This window comes from Schistocerca nitens, chromosome 1 (assembly GCF_023898315.1).
Source record: "Schistocerca nitens isolate TAMUIC-IGC-003100 chromosome 1, iqSchNite1.1, whole genome shotgun sequence".
In the NCBI taxonomy this organism is placed as follows: Eukaryota; Metazoa; Arthropoda; class Insecta; order Orthoptera; family Acrididae; genus Schistocerca; species Schistocerca nitens.
In genome coordinates, this window is record NC_064614.1 from 134384625 (window position 1) to 134406481 (window position 21857).

Genomic DNA, 21857 nt, shown 5'->3' on the forward strand with positions numbered 1-21857 from the left:
AAACAAAAAAATATGCATGTTGAAATATACTTAAAAAAAAAAAAAACAGATGTGTGATTATTAAGCAATTCTGATCTCTTCGAGTAACTCTGTCAACTAATAGTTCAAGTCTTGTAATTCTCATGGTTAATAATTTAATTGTTTTTGATTGCTGTTTTTTAATAAAGTGCAGAGTTCAGCTAAATTTTGTTTTTATTACCACATTTACTATTTTTCAATGATAAAAATGCAAATTCTCCACATTAGGATTCACTGCTAGGGCCACAATATTTCATAGTGGTAATCAATCTGTTGTAACAATAATTTTAGCATCGCATCTCAAGGCTATGCCTGTATCACAATTAATTCTGATTCAGTTAAATTCACTTACACACATGTGGGGTTTTGCATGCATCACACTGGATGCACATTTATTCCTAAACACAAATGTATATATCGAGCTGAAAAACTTGCCTCCCAGAGAGCACTTCTTATGCATACACAGAATCATCATCATCATCATCATCATCATCATTACCATGAGGGAGTTCATTCCAGCAAGCTAAGTAGAATGTTTCTACAGAATTTGCCTCAATCTGTTTCAGTCTTGGTAGATTTCCTCTTCATCACAGCATCCCATGTCTCTTCTTTGCTTCCAAGGTCTTCTTCAAATGGATTTCTTGGCTTTCCAAGTACTGATGGGGAATTCACTTAGGCTGCAACTGCTTCACATGACCAAATCACTTCAGTCTCCCCACACTCAGTCTTTCCTCCATGGCATTTCTATGTGCAGGTCTTCCCTTATGTACTTGTTTCTGAACTTGTCTCTCCCTGTCTTTACAGACTTCAGAAATTTTATTTCAGAAGCTTGTAGTTGACTTACATGTCTTTTGGTTATGATGCAGCTCTCCTCACTACATAGTACATGACGGGCAGAAGGAAAGTTTTGAACGGGGTATGTTTAGCTCACAGAGGAATATGCATATTCCAGACAAATCTTCATACTATACTGAAGAACCTGGATCTTTTGATTTCTCTCTTCAGAACATCAAGATTGGCACTCCCGTCACTTGCCACCACACTACCAAGACATGTGAAATTATTCAGTCTCAGTCCTCTAACCCTCCTAAAATAGCTTATGTGGAGGGGGTGCTCAACTCATTTGCAGTACCACTATCTTGTTTTCATTCACAGTTAACCAGAAGTCTTTGGAAGTGGTTTCTGCAGATCCAGTTTCCTCTGTACCCCATATTGGTTTCAACCCAAATTCTGATGTCATTTGCAAATGCATGAGTTTCTTTTTTACCTTCTTTGGTGTTGTAATGTATTCCACAATTGACCCAAGGGTAGGGACCTGGTCACCCCTGTGGGAGGCAGGCAGAGGCGGATGCTGACAGAAACAGAACCCCTCCACTCCCTGTCTCAAACACACACACACACACACACACACACACACACACACACACACACACACACACCACGGATCAATGCAGCTGCTTTCATCTTCCGGAATGTCTTTCTGTGCTGTTGAGAAGCATGGAAGGGGTGCAGACTCAAACACCTTTAAAAACTCTGTTACCAGATGAAGGAGTGGAGGGGACAATTTTCATGACTGGGATGCTAATGTGAAATGTACAATAAGCCATTTGATAAGGAAAATAGTGCTTGCTATCAGTGCCATTCAGCATCTATGCATGCTCTCCTGCAGACAAAGTGTGGGAGAGATCACACTAAAGTGGAAGGAGATGTTAGCAGAGGAGGAGGAAGTGACAAATGCACAGGACACAGGATATTTATTCTTAACTGGCAACATGGAGTTTGCACAGTGATGGAATTCCATCCACAATAAAGCCTGTGTCATCATCAGCCATGTGAATTGCGGACAACACAGAATGGTTAACACAAGGATAGTGAACAATAATTTGACTGGCCAGAAGAGGAACATAGGTTAGCCAAATGGATGTATGGACGCACCCTGGATTAGGTCTAGAAAACACATAGAGATCACCTTCAAGGAACACTTGTGGTTAAGCTATGGAAGTAGACACATGTCATCCAGATGGAAAAGGGGAGACATCCTGATGATAGTCAAGAGATGACGCTTGGCTCCTGAGCACCACCTTCCGCCACACCACAAATGCCAGACACCAAGCTCCAGCCACCTCCAGACATGTAGCTGCAGAGGTAAAGGGCTAATGGAATTGCTTGAAGTGCACAGTCATATCCGGCAACTCTCACACTGGCGCATGCATATGGCTGTTAACCTTGTTGCATTGACATCTGATGCATGTTCTTATCCATTCTTAACAGTCTGTTCTGATGCCCGGGCATACAAATCAGTGTGAGAGTAGGTGAGTTGTCAGTCAGACTCCAGGATGACACAGATTATGTAAGCTGTCGAATCCATGTCTCCAAAATGTGGTAGGCAGCAAAGGTTGAGGTTTACTGTTTGACATTTCACAGTGTAATTTAATGTCAGCCTCAGGAACATCAACTAAAATTGGAAGTCCAATGCTGATGCCATATCTTAAGTAGATTGTATAGCTCTTGGTCTGACTGTTGCACTTCGGCTAGTTGAGCAAAGTCAATCAAACCTGAGAAACAGGAAAGGCTGTTGGCTACCATGCTGTTGATGCAAGAAATGAGTCTTGTGATGAAGCAAGCTGGGATCTCTTTACTTCCTCTCTTGTTCTGCCATCTGCCTCCTTAAATTAATTTTATTTTCATTTTTGCTTAATTATCATTAACATGCATAAGTATAATCTGCATTTCCATAAAAGAAAAAGGTTGGCCCTCAGTGTTAAGGAATATAGCACCAGGTTTAATTTTGTGCTTATTTTTGTGTATGTAATTAATTTTGTAATTTATTTTGACCATTCCTAGTTAATATCTTTTGCTGTAGGGGGACATTAGTAAAAGTATTGTAGCTTAGATTCTATTGTTGACCTATAAACCAATATAAATTCTGTACTAATTATAAATATTCAAAGAAGAACTACTAGGATTCTTAAAGTATTTATTTGGCTCTATTCGAAAACGTATTAGCAAAGCCAGCCCTTAATTAATTCCAAAATAATTACCAGGTTTGAAAAAGTATTGTTTGCATAACTATATCTGTTAATTTAATTATTTAAACAAATAATTCAGCCAAACCTTTGTGGTAGAAGAAACTGTTAAAAAGAAGGAATTTTTCCATGTATTTAGTTAATTGAATGAGTTATGTTTTAATTTTAATTTCTGTAACTTAAACATGGAACAATGTATAGTTTCAGTGCCTGTTATTGTGAGGATATATAAAGGACCAATTTTTGGTCCTGAGACAGTCAGTCCATGGCTGATTTTCAGACGGGAATTATGTATAATTAGTTAGTTGGTTGTGTGTTCCACTGATCAATTGCATGGTACAGTAGCCGTTATGATGTGGAACATGTCAAGTGCACAAGAAATGCACATATGAAACAAGATTTTTTAATATATATATAATAGAGGGAAACATTCCACATGGGAAAAATATATCTAAAAACAAAGATGATGTGACTTACCAAACAAAAGCGCTGGCAGGTCGATAGACACACAAACAAACACAAACATACACACAAAATTCAAGCTTTCCCAACAAACGGTTGCTTCATCAGGAAAGAGGGAAGGAGAGGGAAGGACGAAAGGCTGTGGGTTTTAAGGGAGAGGGTAAGGAGTCATTCCAATCCCGGGAGCGGAAAGAGTTACCTTAGGGGGAAAAAAGGACAGGTATACCCTCGCACACACACACACACACACACACATATCCATCTGCACATACACAGACACAAGCAGACACAGGCCTTTACAAATGTCTGCTTGTGTCTGTGTATGTGCAGATGGATATGTGTGTGTGTGCGAGTGTATACCTGTCCTTTTTTCCTTTTTTCCCCCTAAGGTAAGTCTTTCCACTCCTGGGATTGGAATGACTCCTTACCCTCTCCCTTAAAACCCACATCCTTTCGTCTTTCCCTCTCCTTCCCTCTTTCCTGGTGAGACAACAGTTTGTTGCGAAAGCTTGAATTTTGTGTGTATGTTTGTGTTTGTTTGTGTGTCTATCGACCTGCCAGCACTTTTGTTCGGTAAGTAACATCATCTGTGTTTTTAGATATATTTTTCCCACGTGGAATGTTTCCCTCTATTATATTCAATCATTAATTTGAACCCAACAATTACGTTTGTTATTGTCACTGTTGCATTTCGAAATCTTTCCTGTCATCTTATTTTCTCTTTCTTTTTTTGCAAGTAGTTTCACTTTGTATTCACCTTCTCCTCTTTACCGAATCTACCATACAATTTTATCCCGCCTATATATACTCAATAATACGTAACCCACTTCCAAACCATAACCAAAAAAAAAATTTTTTTTTTCCGCTTTCAACAATACTGCTGCTACAAAATCCACCGTTTCCAGTTCACAAACAGTTCCTTTCAGCTATTAAACAGTCATTTCGGCCAGTTCCAATAACTTTCGCTTTTTTTCCATTTCCGTTCTTCCCATGTCACTGATCTTATTCAGCCGCTTCCCACAGGTTTTATCGTCATTATTTCTTCGTCAGACAATTGTTAGCCTCATTTTCACAATCTGCCACCACAAAACCATTACATTTACAAGCAGTTTTGTCTAAATTTTCCCGAATTGCTCCACCCTTTAACGTGTTTTGGCGGCAACACAACCACATAACCTTTGTGCACATCGTTGTCTACCAACCCAAGTTCACCACAGGATCAACATAGCCCAGCTATAACCAACACCTTTTCGCCTTTTTTCACATCAGATCTCCAGTTGCTTTCTAGTTCACCTTATCGCTCGCCATATATTTTTATTTTCATTTTCATTACACTTTCCACCTTCTAATACCATGTCACCCTCACAACATCCCCACAACGACCCCATTAAGTTTTATTTACATTCCCTCCGCAAACATGCCTTCGCCCTAGCCAGATTACACTCCCATATTTTATTTTCCCAGGCTTGTCTGACATTTGGCATTACCCCCAAAGGCCTCACACTTAAAGTTCTCATCTCTGGCTGTAATCCTTCTTTCCATCAGTCCCTATACCAGTTCCAAACTGAACAATCCATTGCCCTCACCCACCTAATCCTTCACCTACACATCAACTCAGCCAATGAACACACCCGTCAACTCCTATCCTTAAAAAAGTCCTCAATCTTTCCTCTCCCACATCCACACCGGCTGTTCAGAGCATCCTCCTACAGGCCAATCGCAAATTAGAACAGCATGCCACCCTCTACCTCAAAAAACTATCCAATCTCCTGGTTTCCCACCTCCAGAAAGGCAACTCACTCACCCTTCACAACCTTTCCAGCAAACCTCAACCTCCTCTCATTGCACACAGACCCAGTCTCTCCCATCTACTCAATCTCCCACTTCCAGCTCCACTCCCCCCAAAACCTCAAAATTCCAATCAACACAATCTGGAACCACAACACCCTAATTCAGTAGTTAACCTTTCCTCCAAACCTCTCTCTCAATCCGAAACTTCTGTCCTATCCAAAGGCCTCACCTTCAGCCCCACTCCCAGATTCAACCAAACAGCCCTTGTCAAAGATTTACTGTCCTACACCCATACTCTCTGCTGGAAATATCACTTTGCCACGAAGAAAAATGATCCTAATCCTACTCCTAATGGTCCAACTCCCCAAGACACCATCCAAATTGAGCCCTGCCTGGAACAGTTCCGTCCTCCGTCACAGCGGGACCCACCTCCTCTTCCTCAAAATCACCCTCTCCAAACTTTCCAGGAATTTCTGACTTCCAGCCTCGCCTCTCAATCCTTCTTAAAAAACCTTAATCCTACTCCCAACATCACCACTGCTGAAGCCCAGGCTATCTGTGATCTGAAGGCTGACCGATCCATTGTCATTCTTCCGGCGGACAAGAGTTCCACAACCGTGGTACTTGATTGTCGGGAGTATGTGGCTGAGGGACTGCGTCAGCTTTCATATAACACTACATACAAAGTTTGCCAAGGTAATCCCATTCCTGATGTCCAGGTGGAGCTTCAAGGAATCCTCAGAAACTTAGGCCCCCTACAAAACCTTTCACCTGACTCCATCAACCTCCTGACCCCACCTACACCCCGCACCCCTACCTTCTAGCTTCTTCCTAAAATTCACAAACCCAATCATCCCGGCCGTCCCATTGTAGCTGGCTACCAAGCCCCCACAGAACGTATCTCTGCCTACGTAGATCAACACCTTCAACCCATCACATGCAGTCTCCCATCCTTCATCAAAGACACCAACCACTTTCTCGAACGCCTGGAATCCCTACCAAGTCTGTTACCCCCAGAAACCATCCTTGTAACCATTGATGCCACTTCCTTATACACAAATATTCCGCACATCCAGGGCCTCGCTGCGATGGAGCACTTCCTTTCACGCTGATCACCTGCCACCCTACCAAAACCCTCTTTCCTCATTACCTTAGCCAGCTTCATCCTGACCCACAACTTCTTCACTTTCGAAGGCCAGACATACCAACAATTAAAGGGAACAGCCATGGGCACCAGGATGGCCCCTCGTACTCCAACCTATTCATGGGTCGCTTAGAGGAAGCCTTCTTGGTTACCCAGGCCTGCCAACCCAAGGTTTGGTACAGATTTATTGATGACATCTTCATGATCTGGACTCACAGTGAAGAACTCCAGAATTTCCTCTCCAACCTCAACTCCTTTGGTTCCATCAGATTCACCTGGTCCTACTCAAAATCCCATGCCACTTTCCTTGACGTTGACCTCCACCTGTCCAATGGCCAACTTCATACGTCTGTCCACATCAAACCCACCAACAAGCAACAGTACCTCCATTATGACAGCTGCCACCCATTCCACATCAAACGGTCCCTTCCCTACAGCCTAGGTCTTCGTGGCAAACGAATCTGCTCCAGTCCGGAATCCCTGAACCATTACACCAACAACCTGAAAACAGCTTTCGCATCCCACAACTACCCTCCCGACCCGGTACAGAAGCAATTAACCAGAGCCACTTCCTCATCTCCTCAAACCCAGAACCTTGCACAGAACCCCAAAAGTGCCCCACTTGTGACAGGATACTTTCCGGGACTGGATCAGACTCTGAATGTGGCTCTCCAGCAGGGATACGACTTCCTCAAATCCTGCCCTGAAATGAGATCCATCCTTCATGAAATCCTCCCCACTCCACCAAGAGTGTCTTTCCGCCATCCACCTAACCCGCGTAACCTCTTAGTTCATCCCTATGAAATCCCCAAACCACCTTCCCTACCCTCTAGCTCCTACCCTTCTAACCGCCCCCCGATGTAAAACCTGTCCCATGCACCCTCCCACCACCACCTACTCCAGTCCTGTAACCCAGAAGGTGTACACAATCAAAGGCAGAGCCATGTGTGAAAGCACCCACATGATTTACCAACTGACCTGCCTACACTGTGAAGCTCTCTATGTGGGAATGACCAGCAACAAACTGTCCATTCGCATGAATGGACACAGGCAGACAGTGTTTGTTGGTAATGAGGATCACCCTGTGGCTAAACATGCCTTGGTGCACGGCCAGCACATCTTGGCACAGTGTTACACCGTCAGGGTTATCTGGATACTTCCCACTAACACCAACCCATCCGAACTCCGGAGATGGGAACTTGCCCTTCAGTATATCCTCTCTTCTTGTTATCCGCCAGGCCTCAATCTCCACTAATTTCAATTTGCCGCCACTCATACCTCACCTGTCTTTCAACAACATCTTTGCCTCTTTACTTCCGCCCGACTGACATCTCTGCCCAAACTCTTTGCCTTTACAAATGTCTGCTTGTGTCTGTGTATGTGCGGATGGATATGCGTGTGTGTGCGAGTGTATACCTGTCATTTTTTCCTTTTTTCCCCCTAAGGTAAGTCTTTCCGCTCCTGGGACTGGAATGACTCCTTACCCTCTCCCTTAAAATCCACATCCTTTCGTCTTTCCCTCTCCTTCCCTCTTTCCTGATGAGGCAACAGTTTGTTGCGAAAGCTTGAATTTTGTGTGTATGTTTTTGTGTCTATCGACCAGCCAGCACTTTCGTTCGGTAAGTCACATCATCTGTGTTTATATATATATATATATATATATATATATATATATATATATATATATATAAAGATTAATAGTTCTATTATTTACCCCATTCCCTTAAATAGCACAAAATGCATATACTATATTTATAGATTTATTTATTCCTATATTTATTTTTGAAGCTATTACTGCTGTCTGTCAGACATTTTATTTCATCTGGTAATTTGTCTGAAATTTTTATAGCAGCATAATTTACTCCTTTCTGTGCCAAAGATAGGTTGAGTAAAGGATAGTGTAAGTCTTTCTTTTTTCTGGTATTATAATCAATAATGTCACTGTTGTTTTTAAACTGGTCCATGTTATTGAGAACAAATTTCATTAGTGGGTAAATGTACTGTGAGGCTGTTGTAAGAATTTCCAATCTTTTAAAAAGATGCCTACAAGGTGTGCAACTATGGACCACACATTATTCTAACCACTTTCTTTTGAGCAGTGAATACTTTTTGCCTAAATGTTGAGTTACCACAAAATATTCCGTGTGACATCAGAGAGTGAAAGTGTGCAAAGTATGTTAGCTTACTAATTTCTATATCCTCAAAATTGGCAATTATTGCGATTGCAAAAGTTGCTGAAGCTAGTCACTTTACAAGATCCAAAATATGAATTTTCCAATTAAGATTCTCATCTATATGTACACCCAAAAACTTAGTATGCTCTACCCTATCTACTCACTTCTGTTGATGTGTTATATTTATTGAAGGGACTGTACTTTTTGCAGCAGAAAATAAGGGATGTGTTTTTTCAAAGTTTATAGCAAGACCATTTGCAGAAAACCAATTAATGACTTTTCCAAAGACATTATTTGTATCATTTTCAATTGGAGTTTCTTTTACTGGATTAATAATGATGCTTGTATCATCAGCAAACAGTGTCAGTTTAGCTTCCTGTTTCAGATAGGAAGAGAGGTCATTCACATATATCAAGAACAGAAGGGGACCCATGATTGAACCCTGTGGAACACCTAATGTTATTTCACGCCGGTTAGACGAAGTGGCAAACTTATTTAAATCACTTGACCCATATAAGGAAACTTTTTGCTTCCTGTTCTGTAGGTATGCTACTCCATTTATACTATAGAATTGTAATTTCTGTAACAAAATATCATGGTTCACACAATCAAATGCTTTGGACAAGTCACAGAAAATTCCTATTGGTGATATTTTATTATATAAAGACTATTATGTGGACAGTGAAATTGTATATTGCTGTCTCAGTGGAACAGCATTTTTGAAATCTGAACTGTGATTTACTAAGTATCCCATTACTGTTGAGATGGCTAACCACTCTTGAGTACCGGTACATTACTTTCTCGAAGATTTTTGAAAATGCTATAAGCAAGGATACTGGTTGATAATTATTGACATCTGTGGTGTCCCCATTTTTGTAGAGAGGCCTGACAATGGCATATTTTAACCTGTCTTGGTTAAATGAACAACAGTGCACCAACTTAACAGTGGAATAAGTGAAACAGAAATAGGCTGTGTGTTAAAACAATTAATGACAACACCTGTTCAATTTATTTGAGAAATAGTGTCACATGTACCGTATTATTCTGCAAGAAATGTGAACTGTGTGTTTAGGTTTTTACTGCTCATAGATGTTCAACAGCAAACTATTGTAGCAGTATGTTTATGTTTGCCTGCAACCTATTTATGAGGCTTATCAACATTTACCAGTAGTGAATTGACCATATAATTGTGTAATATTGGGGGGTTGTGAACAGTGGAAGTAATGAAGTGTGAAACACAACTGTGCAACTGTCGGCTACGTCATTTACAGTAGTCAGTGTTGAGCTTCCACCCCCCATTTTCCAGGCAGTATAACAATGCAGTATGTCAACACCAAGGACAATGAACAAAGAAATATAGCAGGTGAATATCACAAACTGTGCTGAACTGGGCTATGTATACAAGTTGATTGTACTGCTGAGGCAAACAGCTGATACTCTTTTGGCAGAAAACTTACATAAGTGGCTTATGGTCGGTATAAATGGTAAACTCCTTGGCTTTCATTTGTGTTCAGAAGTATTTAATAGCCTCATAATAGTCAGGAGTTCTCTGTCATAAGCACACAATTTCCACTGTGCCATTACCCAGTTGTTGTAAAGCTGCACCACTCACTGCACCACTCACCTCACATCAACCATTAATGCCAAGAGTGTATTCGGCTTGGCTTGCACAAGTAATGCAGCATCCTCATTGCATTGTTTGGCTGCCTCAAACTTGAGTGCCATCTTAAGAATTCTTGAAATTCAGCCTCATATGGCAGGAATTGGCAACATAAATTAAGCACACTGAGGAAGCAATGCAATTCCTTAATGGTTCTTGGTCGTGTGATTTGCTAGATGGTTTCAGCTTTCTCAGGCAAAGGTAGTGAACATGACAATGAGATCTTATGACACAGGAAGTTAATCTGTGTCTGATCAAAAACACATTTGGTGGTTTTCAAAACCACACTGTACTGTTTTGATGTTCAAACATCACATTAGAGGCTGCAAGGCTGAAAAAACTAGAATAACATCAAGATATGCAAAGCAGAAGGGGAGACCTAGTAATGTGGAGTCTGTAAACGTTTGCCAAGTTTGTGTGGCGTTCTGGAGACAAAATATAATGAAATGACTCTTGAATCGAGCAAATGGAGTGATTGTGGCCATCTATGGTATGTCTGCCTTAGCCATTGGGATCTGAGTATAAGCCTTGGCACAGTCTAGGCACTAAGAGAAGTGGGGATGACAAAGGACTACTCAATGGGTGCATAACACATTCCCAAAGCATACTGCTGAATTCCGCTTTTGTTATGGCTATGTGCTCTGGGGCCAAACATCAGGGGGGACAATACACCAGTGGGCCATTGGTAGTTTTTATGTAATGCACTGTTTGTGACGTACCTCTTTCAGCATTCCAGGAGTTTGTGTCATTGCTGGGAATTTCCACAGTAAGTCCATGTGCTCACCTCTTGTGGTTTGCAGCCATTTGCACTGATGTGTTTTATCGAAAACCTGAGCTGGTTAAGCTGGTGTTGCGGTCAACAAGCTGCACATTTGCCACATCTGGCAACAGTTGGTAGTATGCTAGAAAATCTGCCTATATTATGGTTCCAACACATATGCAATTGTAAAGTCCCATGGTAGGTCACACCACAGCCCGATCTCCAGTTCGCCCAATAGTGTACTGTATGCTGGTATGGTGGAATTATTCATTGCGGTCAGGCAGAAAGTAGTTGGTGGTTGCTTGCTGTGTAACTGCATGTGCAGAAATACACAAAGGTGCAACCCAGTGTCCACCACATGTTTTTGTCCTGACTTGCAGTCACTTATGAACAGGTGCTGTGACATAGTTTGGGAATCAGTTAACATGCCTATGTCCAACTGCTGCTGGCATTTGGGTGGGCACAAGGTATAGTACATTTATAAGTCTGGTCACCAAATCTTTTGTGGTACCAACATACGGAGTGTTGGCCTGTCCCAGACATTGAAAAGGTAGTTGACAAGCGGCTTCTTGATCTCTTGTAGTAACAGTCTCTGTCTTTGCTGCAATCCCAATGAGTCAACGGTTCACCAGTCTGTTTCATCAACAAATCAACTTTGGCAGACAGAACATCACAATAAATGAGCATAAAAACAGGTGTCACTGCAGTTACCAGCACAGGCATTATTGCATCAAATATCTTATCAGACAATTCAGCCACTGCGCCACGGCCACATCTGTCTGAGATACTATAATATCTTTCAGTTGAAGGAGCAGGCGGCTACTCCAAAATGTACACAGAAGACAGGTAAGGTATCTGTGTCAGCCTTCTTCTGTAAGCATCTCAAGTACTGTGACAGTCTCCCATTGCCAATGTCTTCTTGTGTCAAAACTTGCCTGATGCATTCCTCTGCCATCTTCAGTTCCAAATAAGAATCCATAGTAGACAGATAAGGGAACTGATATGACAATTAGCCTGTTACTAGGAACTGCTTATTATCAAAGTTCAGTCTAAGAGTAAGCACAATATTGTTGTGGAACACAGAGCCTCAGGTGGCTATTGCAAAAATATTTTGACAGCGCAACATAAATAAGCACTTGAGCACTTGTGGCACCATGTACGACTGCACCACCCCAGGAGCTGGCTACAGATACTTTGATTGAAATACCATCATAGGCATTTTTAAGTAACCTAGTGAATTTTATGATCTGTCTAACTGCTGGTTTGACAAAAGTTATATTGTTGATGGAGTATGCACAGCATGTCTAAGTAAATGTAATTGATATGATAGTGATGCTATGTACACATCTACACCTACATCCATACTATGCAAACACCGTGAATTGCATGGCAGAGGATACATCCCACTGTACAAGTTGTTAGGGTTTTTTCCCATTCTATTAACATATTGAACATGAGAAGAATGATTGTTTGAATGCCTCTGTGTGTGCAGTTATTATTCTAATCTTATCCTCACGATCCCTATGTGAGCTAAACATAGGCAATTGTAGTATATTCCTACAGTCATCATTTAAAGCCACTTCTTGAAACTTTCCTAATAGACTTTCTCGGGATAGTTTACTTCTATATTCACGTGTCTTCCAATTCAGTTCCTTCGGTGTATCTGCGACACTCTTCCATGGGTCAAACAAACCTGTGACCATTTGTGCTGACCTTCTCTGCATTCATTCAATATTCCCTGTTAGTCCTGTTTGGTACAGATCCCACACACTCTTCAGAAATATTCTATAATTGGTCACAAAGTGATTTTGTAAGCAATCACTTTTGTAGACTGATTGCACTTCCTCATTAGTCTAACAATAAACTGAAGTCTACCACCTACATTACCCACAACTAAGTCTATGTGATCATCACACTTCATATCCCCATAAATTCTTACATCAAGGTATTTGTATGAGTTGACTAATTTCAACTGTGACTCATTGATATTATAGTCATAGGAAAATACATTTTTTTTTTTTTCATTTTGTGAAAAATTCTGTAAATTTAAAGCAAGTTGTCAATCTTTGCACCACTTTGAAATCTTATCAAGATCTGACTGAATATTTATGCAACTTCTTTCAGACAGCACTTGATTATAGATAACTGCATTTTCCACAAATAGTCTGAGGTTACTATTAATAATACTATGAGGTCATCAATATAAAACTTGAACAGCAAGGTTCCCAACACACTTCCCTGGGGTACACCCAAAGTTACTTCTACATCTGGCAATGACTTTCCATCCAAGATAACATGCTGTGTCCTCCCTATGAGTCACAAATTTCACTTGATACCCATTTGACCATACTTTTGACATTAAGGACAGGTGTGGTACTGAGTCAAATGCTTTTTGGAAATCAAGAAATACTGCATCTACTTGACTGCCTTGATCTAAAGCTTTCAATGTATCATGTGAGAAAAGTGCAAGTTGGGTTTCATTTGATTGATGTTTTGGAATCAATACTGGTTGGCATGGAGGAGACAACTCTGTTTGAGACCCCTCATTATGTTTCAGCTCAGAATATGTTCTAAGATTCTTTGTCGAGGATACTGAACGGTAGTTTTGCGGATCACTTCTACTACCCTTCTTGTAGACATATGTGACCTGTGTTCTTTTCCAAGAACTGGGCACAGCTTTTTGTTCAAGGGACCTATGATACACTGTAGTTAGAGGGGCGAGGCGGGGGGGGGGGGGGGGGGGGGAGAGAGAGAGAGAGAGAGAGAGAGAGAGAGAGAGAGAGATGAAATCTGCTAGGAATTTCATTGGGCCCTGGAACTTTATTCAATTTTAACGATTTTAGCTGTTTCTGAACACCACTGATACTAGTACTGAGTTCACCTATCTTTCCAGTGATACAAGTGTGTGTAACATCCCACCAGTTAGTGAATAGTTAAAAATGGTTTAAATACCTGTGAATATCTTGCCTTTGGTGTCCCTCGACTACTGCATACATGAGCTAAAATATGCTTGTTCAATAAATACAGGATACCATAATGGATTTCACTACAATTATGTAGGCCACAATTGAAGTAAAGTAAGTATGTAGATTTATTCACTTCAAAACCTGTATCGTATGAGCTCATGATAAGCCTTCGGTGTAATAAGACTCGTTGTTACTACTACAGCTAACCGATGGTAGCACATACTACACTGGCGATATTCAATAGTCCAGATGCAGTGATTTGATAGAAATGCGTGTGTGAGGTCCATTGCATTGTTCAACACTAATACTCAACAAAGTACGAATATAAAGTCACATATCATTCTGCCTTTTGCGATATTAAATCAAACTGTTTAACACTCCGAAATAATCCATCACTTCACTGTTCTAATATGCTGTTTTAGACAATATCCAACATACGAGTTGCTATATTGTAAATCCAAACCTGAATGATGCACCAAGAACTTATCTCAATTGTACACAGAGATCTGTCCTCTAGTGGGTCTGCCACTCAGCTCTCCTAACAACACTCGAGGCTGAGTATTTATACTCTTCCCACAATGTACTATTGGTTATAATAATGCAAAACATAATTTATAGTATGAAACAGTTTAACAATATTATCAAACACTCTATAATATTCCCTACTTTGCTAGAACAAGTTTAAGACATTTTCTAAACACATAAAAATCACATTAATATTGAAATGGCAGAAATAAGCATTCTAACAATGCTAAATGGTCAATTACCTATATTTTGTTAATTAGGCTCGAGATTTAATTCCTACCATTCACAGATGATGAGAACAAAATATATTATTCTTTTATCTAAACATTTTCCATATATTAATTTCGTGAATCTGATTTTGATTGTTTATGGTACAAAGGGTATTGTAACTGCTATTGTTTGGTGTTGTTATTATTCTTCTAAAAGCCTTTTTCCTATTATCGAAAAGTAATTGAATTTAACTACAGCTGGAGATATAAGAGCATTGATCTAGTATTACATAATGCAGGGGTGGTAACCATAAGACTGGAATGCTACAGTTGCAATCGGGACAATATTCCTAGGTTTTCCTTTGTAGAGGAACATTTGAAAACAGAGTTAACCATTCCCGTTTTTTTGCTTTGGTATCCTCATTTTCAGTTCGGATTTCATTTGTTAGGAACTTGACATGCTTTGGTGCTATTAAAACCCTTCACATAGCACCAGAATATCTTTGAGTTTTGCGAAAGATCACTTGACAATATTCTGCTACGGTAGTCACTGAAGACTTCACACATTGCCATTTTGACAGCCAAATGTGTTTCATTCAGTATTGCTCTATCTACAGTCCTATACTTTGTTTTACACCTATTAAGTGGTAGCCTCTATTTCTTTAGATGTTTCTTTACAATGGCTGTATACCACAGAGGGTCCCTCCCATTATGAAGTATACTACTGAATGCATATTTACCCAGTGCATGGTCAACTATTCTATTAAACTTGTGTTTACAGCGACTGTTCTGAAGAATCCACTGAATTTAGTTTCCAATTTTTTCGGCTTAACAAAATCTGCCTAGCATCTCTTGTCACCATGCAATTTAACAGCATTTGCTTTATCAGGTTTATCTGCTTCATGCCTTAAATGCACTAAATTATTTTTGCTTTGTTCTTCGAATATTCAATTGTTTCTAGCTTGTTTGATGACATGATGCAGAACAGAATATGTTAAACAGAATACAATACATCCAGGAATTCAATCACACCATGGGATCAACAATAATCTCAGCTGTGATAACCAGACCTTTGGGGTTAGAATAGCTTGATTTTTTCAGCTTTTCTGTAATTCACACTTGTTTATATTGGGCTGAATTTACTAAGAGTGCTACAGCTGGAAAGCTCAAACCTTAAAATTTATAAATAAAATCGATTAAACAGGATTCCTAAGACAACAAGTAATTATATTACCACTTTGAAATGTGACTATAACTCCAATACCACTGTTTCCCTAATATCAGCGCTGTTTATCAAAGAATGCAGCAACAATGAAATATTACAAAATCTGATAATACTCTGAGCTCTATCTGAGCTCCATATTTTACGTTTCTTCTCTCTGATAATTTAGCACCCAGTGGCTAAGAAAATTGCTTTAAGATAAAGAACTGTTGTCAACATTTCCTTGTTTCTTTCAGTCTTATTACTTCATAATATCTTTTAGAGTAGATATTTTAGTAACATCTGCTATATTTTAAAATGATACACAAATAATTATAATAAATTATTTAAACACAGCAAGGAAGACACTCTTAATTACGTACGGCATTTGGATAGCTTGAAGATAACATTAGTGGTGTCTGCCCATATCTGTCTTTGCAGTCAATAGGTACCCAATCTCCTTCCAACAGGTACTTCAGTATTACTCGTGACTCAGATGCAGCAGCATGGTGAAGAACAGTTCTGCCATAAATGTCCAGTGAATCCATTGGAATACCTGAATCCTGGTAAAATTTGAATGTCTCCAAGTACCAGGAACGAGCTGCTACATGAAGTGCTGTCTCCCCCAGGACATTTCTGGCATGTACATTAGCACCAGCTGATACCAGGTACTCTATAACCTAAGAGGAAGGAATATCTTTCAACTTAATACTGAAATTATAAATTTATTTAGCTCTTAAACTAAAATATGCTGTAACAATAACATACATATAATATTCATATTACTAGAATGATAATTAATTACATTTCTCATAATATCAAATTCAAATGAATTATGTGCTACTGTTCCTTTCAAGCAAATTTGTGTTGAAAACCAAAAATCACATAAGAAAATACATATACTACTGTGGCAACCTTTCACCACACAGCTGTCTTAGCAGCTGCATATGTCCCTAGTTCACAATGGCCGTCTGCCAATGCAGCGAGTTTCTATCTTTTGTGTGTTACTTCCATCCCAAGCTATTGATCCTGCCATCTGACAAATTCCTGCATACTTCACTCGCTGGCTACCGGTAGACAACAACAGCTCGGTCTGTAGTGAGACTTCCACCGACCTAGCCTCGACCAGTCTCCATACTCGCGGTGTCAACATCAGTTCCTTCTCTGCACCCACACTGCAACAGACACGTCACATGGTGACATGTACTGTGAAATTTTGAAAGACACATGTGCCACATCGTCTCTACTCCTGCTATGCAGCTGGATGTGCAAATGGTGCTTCATGCTGCATCTTCTGCCAAAGACTATTAATTCCACACCTCACACTGGAATATTGTTGCGTTGGTGAAACTCAGGGACAAGACTGTTACCTTGATCAGCTTTCTCATTTTCTACTGTGCCACACCTCTTTTTGCACCAACCATGACGGCATGAGACTTTGTTCAGAACTTATGAATTTCAAGACTATTATGTGTTTTTCTTTGTAGTTGCCTAGTTGGTAATTAGATGTGTTCCTTCACCACATGTGAACATTGTTCTTTGTACTGTGACTACCATTCCTTGCTCTACTATTTCATAATCAACTTATAAAATAGGTAAGGAAACATTCCTACACTGGTGACCTGGCAACAGACTCCATAGACTTAATTTGCTATTTTGACCTGGTGTTGGCTGCCTAGTTCTGTTAGCACTCGTTGTGACTTATGTGCACATGCACACCCCACCAGCAACTTCCATTTTCTTGCTACAGTCACAAGAGTTTCGCAACATGAGCCACTTGTCTTGTATGTTTTGCCATCCATTGTGCAACCTGGCAGCAATGGCTTCCCTCTCCACCCCAACAGACACTTCACCATGTGCGGCTGCCATTCTGGTGCCACATGGCATCATCACCAAGCTCACCGTGCACCTTGCAGAACTGGAAGGCAGCAACGCCAACCTGCACGTGGCAATGCGACCACCGGCGACCCAGCCACCGACACCAGACTCCACAATGGCACCTGCATCAATCCCTGCTTCTGCTACCTCCACCACTGCCCTCCCTGCTTTGACATGCTGACACCTGTTGCCCTATAGAGCCGCCACCATTTTGTCAGGCTGTGCCACAGCTCACCTACCACTTTTCACTCTATGGGGCATGCACCTGTGGTTTTGCTGGCAGACACCAGCTCCCCAGCAGCGGCATCACTCAGGACGCCACCAAGTTTGCTACATGATCAGCCAGCTTGAGTCAGCCTATGTGATGGAGGCCCACATTGTCATTTCATTACCTCCAAACACCACCCGTAATGAGACACTCCAGCACCACCTCATGAAAGAACTCACGTCGTCTGACCCTCGTTCCCCTTGAGCAGTGTGGGGACCAGAAACCCTCACAGATCCTGCACCTTCTCTGAAACCTGATGGAGCCATAAATGGTCTCTGACAGCTTCCTACACAACATCTGGCTAGCTCACCTCCCGGCCCCGATACAGACAGCTATGGCGTCACACGCTGACCTCTCCTTCAGCAATGCTGCCAGCCTCAGCATGTTCACAAGATGCTGGCCTCACTGCCCACAACTGTCATCGACACGTGATAGAGCCACCACCGTCCGGCATAGCCAGCTGGCCGTCACTCCACCAGCCACCCCCTTTTGAGCCACCCTTGCCACTCGACGTACCATTAATGATGTACCAGCTGCTCCAGTCCCACCAGCCCACAACCATCGGCCAGTAACTGGGGGTATATGACATCCTCACCCATCTCAGCACCTACATGACAATGGTGCAAGCTATTGTGGCCTGCATCGATTCCAGTCGCCACTATCCGTGCAGCTCCAGCCACTGGCGGAACAACAACTACTGCTGCCACAGCTCTAGCCAACTTACAAACACTTTTTGCAACATAGCCAGCCTCTGCTGGTACAATGAGCATTTCAGCCCGGATGCTGTGTACTGCAGGGAGCCTGCTCCTGGTACCCAAATAGCAATGGTCACTGCAATTATGCACACCCATCTGTTGCTCATTTTCCCAGCATCTGTTCATCTATGACGTTTGCTCTGCTATGCCATTCCTGATCAACAGCTTCTCCAAGTTGTCAATTTACTGTGTCAGCTCGTACAAGACCCTGGCACCATCTCAGCTAGCGTCCTGAAGGCAGCAAACAACACCACCATCACCACCTATGGCATACATCACCATGACCTTGATCTCGGCCTCCAACGGGACCTCCCCTAGACCTTCACAATCACTGACCCCATTATTGCTGCAGACTTCATTGGACACTACTGCCTGCTCACTGACGTTGCATGCTGACACCTCATTGACAGTGACAGGAAGCTCAACAAAGTGCACCACTCATTTCGCTGTTCTTTTAGATGTGAAGCAGGCCACGTGGAGTGGCCACGTGGTTTGAGAAGCCATGTCACAAATTGTGCAGCCTCTCCTGCCGGAGGTTCGAGGCCTCCCTCCCTCGTGCATGGGTATGTGTGTTGTTCTTAGCATAAGTTAAAGTCTAGAGACCGATGACCTCAGCTATTTGGCCACTTATAAATTCACACACACACACACACACACACACACACACACACACACACATTAAGCAGGTGGCATATTCCAGCCCCTATGCCGACCTAAAGGCACAATTTCCTGCTCTCACATGCCCATCCAGCGCCCCTCAAAAGGTCCACCAATCAACTGTCCACTACACTGACACCACTCCTGGACCACCCGTCTTCTGCCGGCCATGGCACCTACCACTGCACAGACTCAGCATCGCCAAGATCGAGTTTGACAGGCCGCTCACTGCCGGTGTGCTGCACCCTTTGAAGAGCCCGTGGGCATCTGCTCTTCACTTTGTCAAGAAGAAGGAAGACTCCTGTACCCAAGGAGTGATTACCAGAAGCTAAAAAACCCCACCATACCTGACTGATACCCAGTGCTGTTCTTAAGCAGCTAAAATAATGTGCTAGCCCAAGCTACAAGTTTCAGCACAAATGACTGCACGAGGCTCTCATCCAGACATACAAGTACATCCAGAAGGTCACCATCATCATGCCATTTGCACTCTACAAGGGTGCGTGTACGACCTTCGGCCTCCATAATGGCACCCAAATGTGACAGTGTTTCTTGGGCAGCACATTGCATGGCTTGCCCTGCTGTTTGGCCTACTTTTATGACATACTCATGTTTTCTGTGATGCCACCATGAGCACCTCTGCAGTATTTTCAAATGCCTCCAGAATGCTGGCATCATAGTCAACACAGTAAAGTGCGTTCTTGGTGCCAGCAAGGTGGTATTCCTGGGCCTTGTCATCTCCCCTGTCAGCTCACATCCCCTGTCATCAAAGTACAAGCCATCCTCAATTTCCCGAGCTCAGAGACATATCAAGACCTCTGTCACTTCCACGGCATGTTAAACTTCTCCTGCCACCATCTGACAAATGCCCCTGCTACGCAGAAGCTACACACCACCACAATCCAAGCTGGCCAAACGAAGGGGAGCAGGCCAGTGCCGTGAATGAATAAAATAGAACACAGCTTCTCTGCTGCTACGCATGACTTTGAGGATGCTACTCTGCTCACCACTTCCACCCCACTTGCCATTGTGGTCGACACCAGCTAGACGGCCAACGGACTGTCGGTGACCTCTGGCAGCCACTTACTTTCTTCTCCAGCAAGCTCTCTGCCACTCAATGATGCTGGAGTGCATGCAACACAGTATCCTTGCAATCTATGAGGCAAATACTTTTAGTCATCACTCGAGGCCATGTCACTTCATAGTCTTCACCGAACAAGCCCATAATGTAGGCCCTTACAAAGCACTTCAACCAGTGTTGCCATCAATCCTGACAGCTGTCGTTCAATCCCGAATTTACTACCAACATACATCACATTGCCAGAATTGACAATGTCACCACTGACTGCCTCACCCACACCTGCACTGTCATCTTAAGGCATTAGCACTGTCCAGGAGCATGACTCGGAATTTGCCCCCTCGTGTCTGGATGCTGTCACTGGACTCTGCCTTCAATGTATGCCAGCTCCTGGCTCAGACAACAGTATCTGGGGTACAATGTATCCACCAGCTCACTGTGCTTGTTCCTGCCCAGCACCTTCCACAAGGCCGCTTTCGACCATTTACATAACCTGGTGCACCCAAACGAGCACACATCTGCCATTCTGGTGATGGACATTTCATGTGGCCAGGTATTCAGAGGGAATGCAGGAACTAGGAAGGCACCTGCCTCGCCTGTCAGTGCATCAAGGTTAGCCGCCACATAAACGACCCCATCGCTGCCTACCTACACTTCACACATTGCTATGCCCACTTTTGCATGGACTTCGTCAGCCCTCTACCTTCCTCTGATGGCTGCTGCTACCTCCTCACCATGGTGGACAGGTTCACCCACTGACCTGAGACAACACCAATTCCTGACATAACTGTCACCATGGTAGCCACCACCTTCGTCTCCACATGGATCACCTGTTTCAGCTGTCACTGTGGACCGCGGATACCAGTTTACATCTTTACTTTATCGCATGCTAACAGACCTCTATGGCATTGGTTTCCACCAAACATGGAGCTGCCATCTGTCAACCAACGGCATGGTGGAACGGTTCCATCATACCTTGACGGCCTCTCTCACCTGTCATAGCAAGAGATGGACCGCTGCCCTGCCCCTGGTACTCCTCGGCCTCAATATTGCTTGCCAACATTGGGATGTCTGCCACTGAACTTGTTTACAGCCAGCCACTCGCTGTCCCAGCTGACTTCCTGGAGCCCGCCCACCTACCTGCAGATGACATCATCACTGAGTTCGTCACCATCCTGCAGTACTGCACGGCTCACCTGCAACCCTTCCTCCCACCCCTCCCCCCCCCCCCACCCCCAACCACGGGGAATGCAGGGGATTCATTCATGGTGACCTCACACCATGC

The 21857-nt window shown here is 42.4% G+C and overlaps 1 protein-coding gene across 1 annotated transcript in view; it reads right to left on the bottom strand.

Annotated features, from left to right (window-relative positions):
* LOC126243066 (serine/threonine-protein phosphatase 6 regulatory ankyrin repeat subunit C-like) overlaps positions 1-21857 on the bottom strand; it is a 293793-nt gene that overhangs the window by 199200 nt on the left and 72736 nt on the right. The window contains exon 4 of the mRNA XM_049948136.1: positions 16320-16616. Within this exon, the coding sequence (XP_049804093.1) occupies positions 16320-16616 (297 nt within the window). The remainder of the gene's footprint in view (positions 1-16319; positions 16617-21857) is intronic.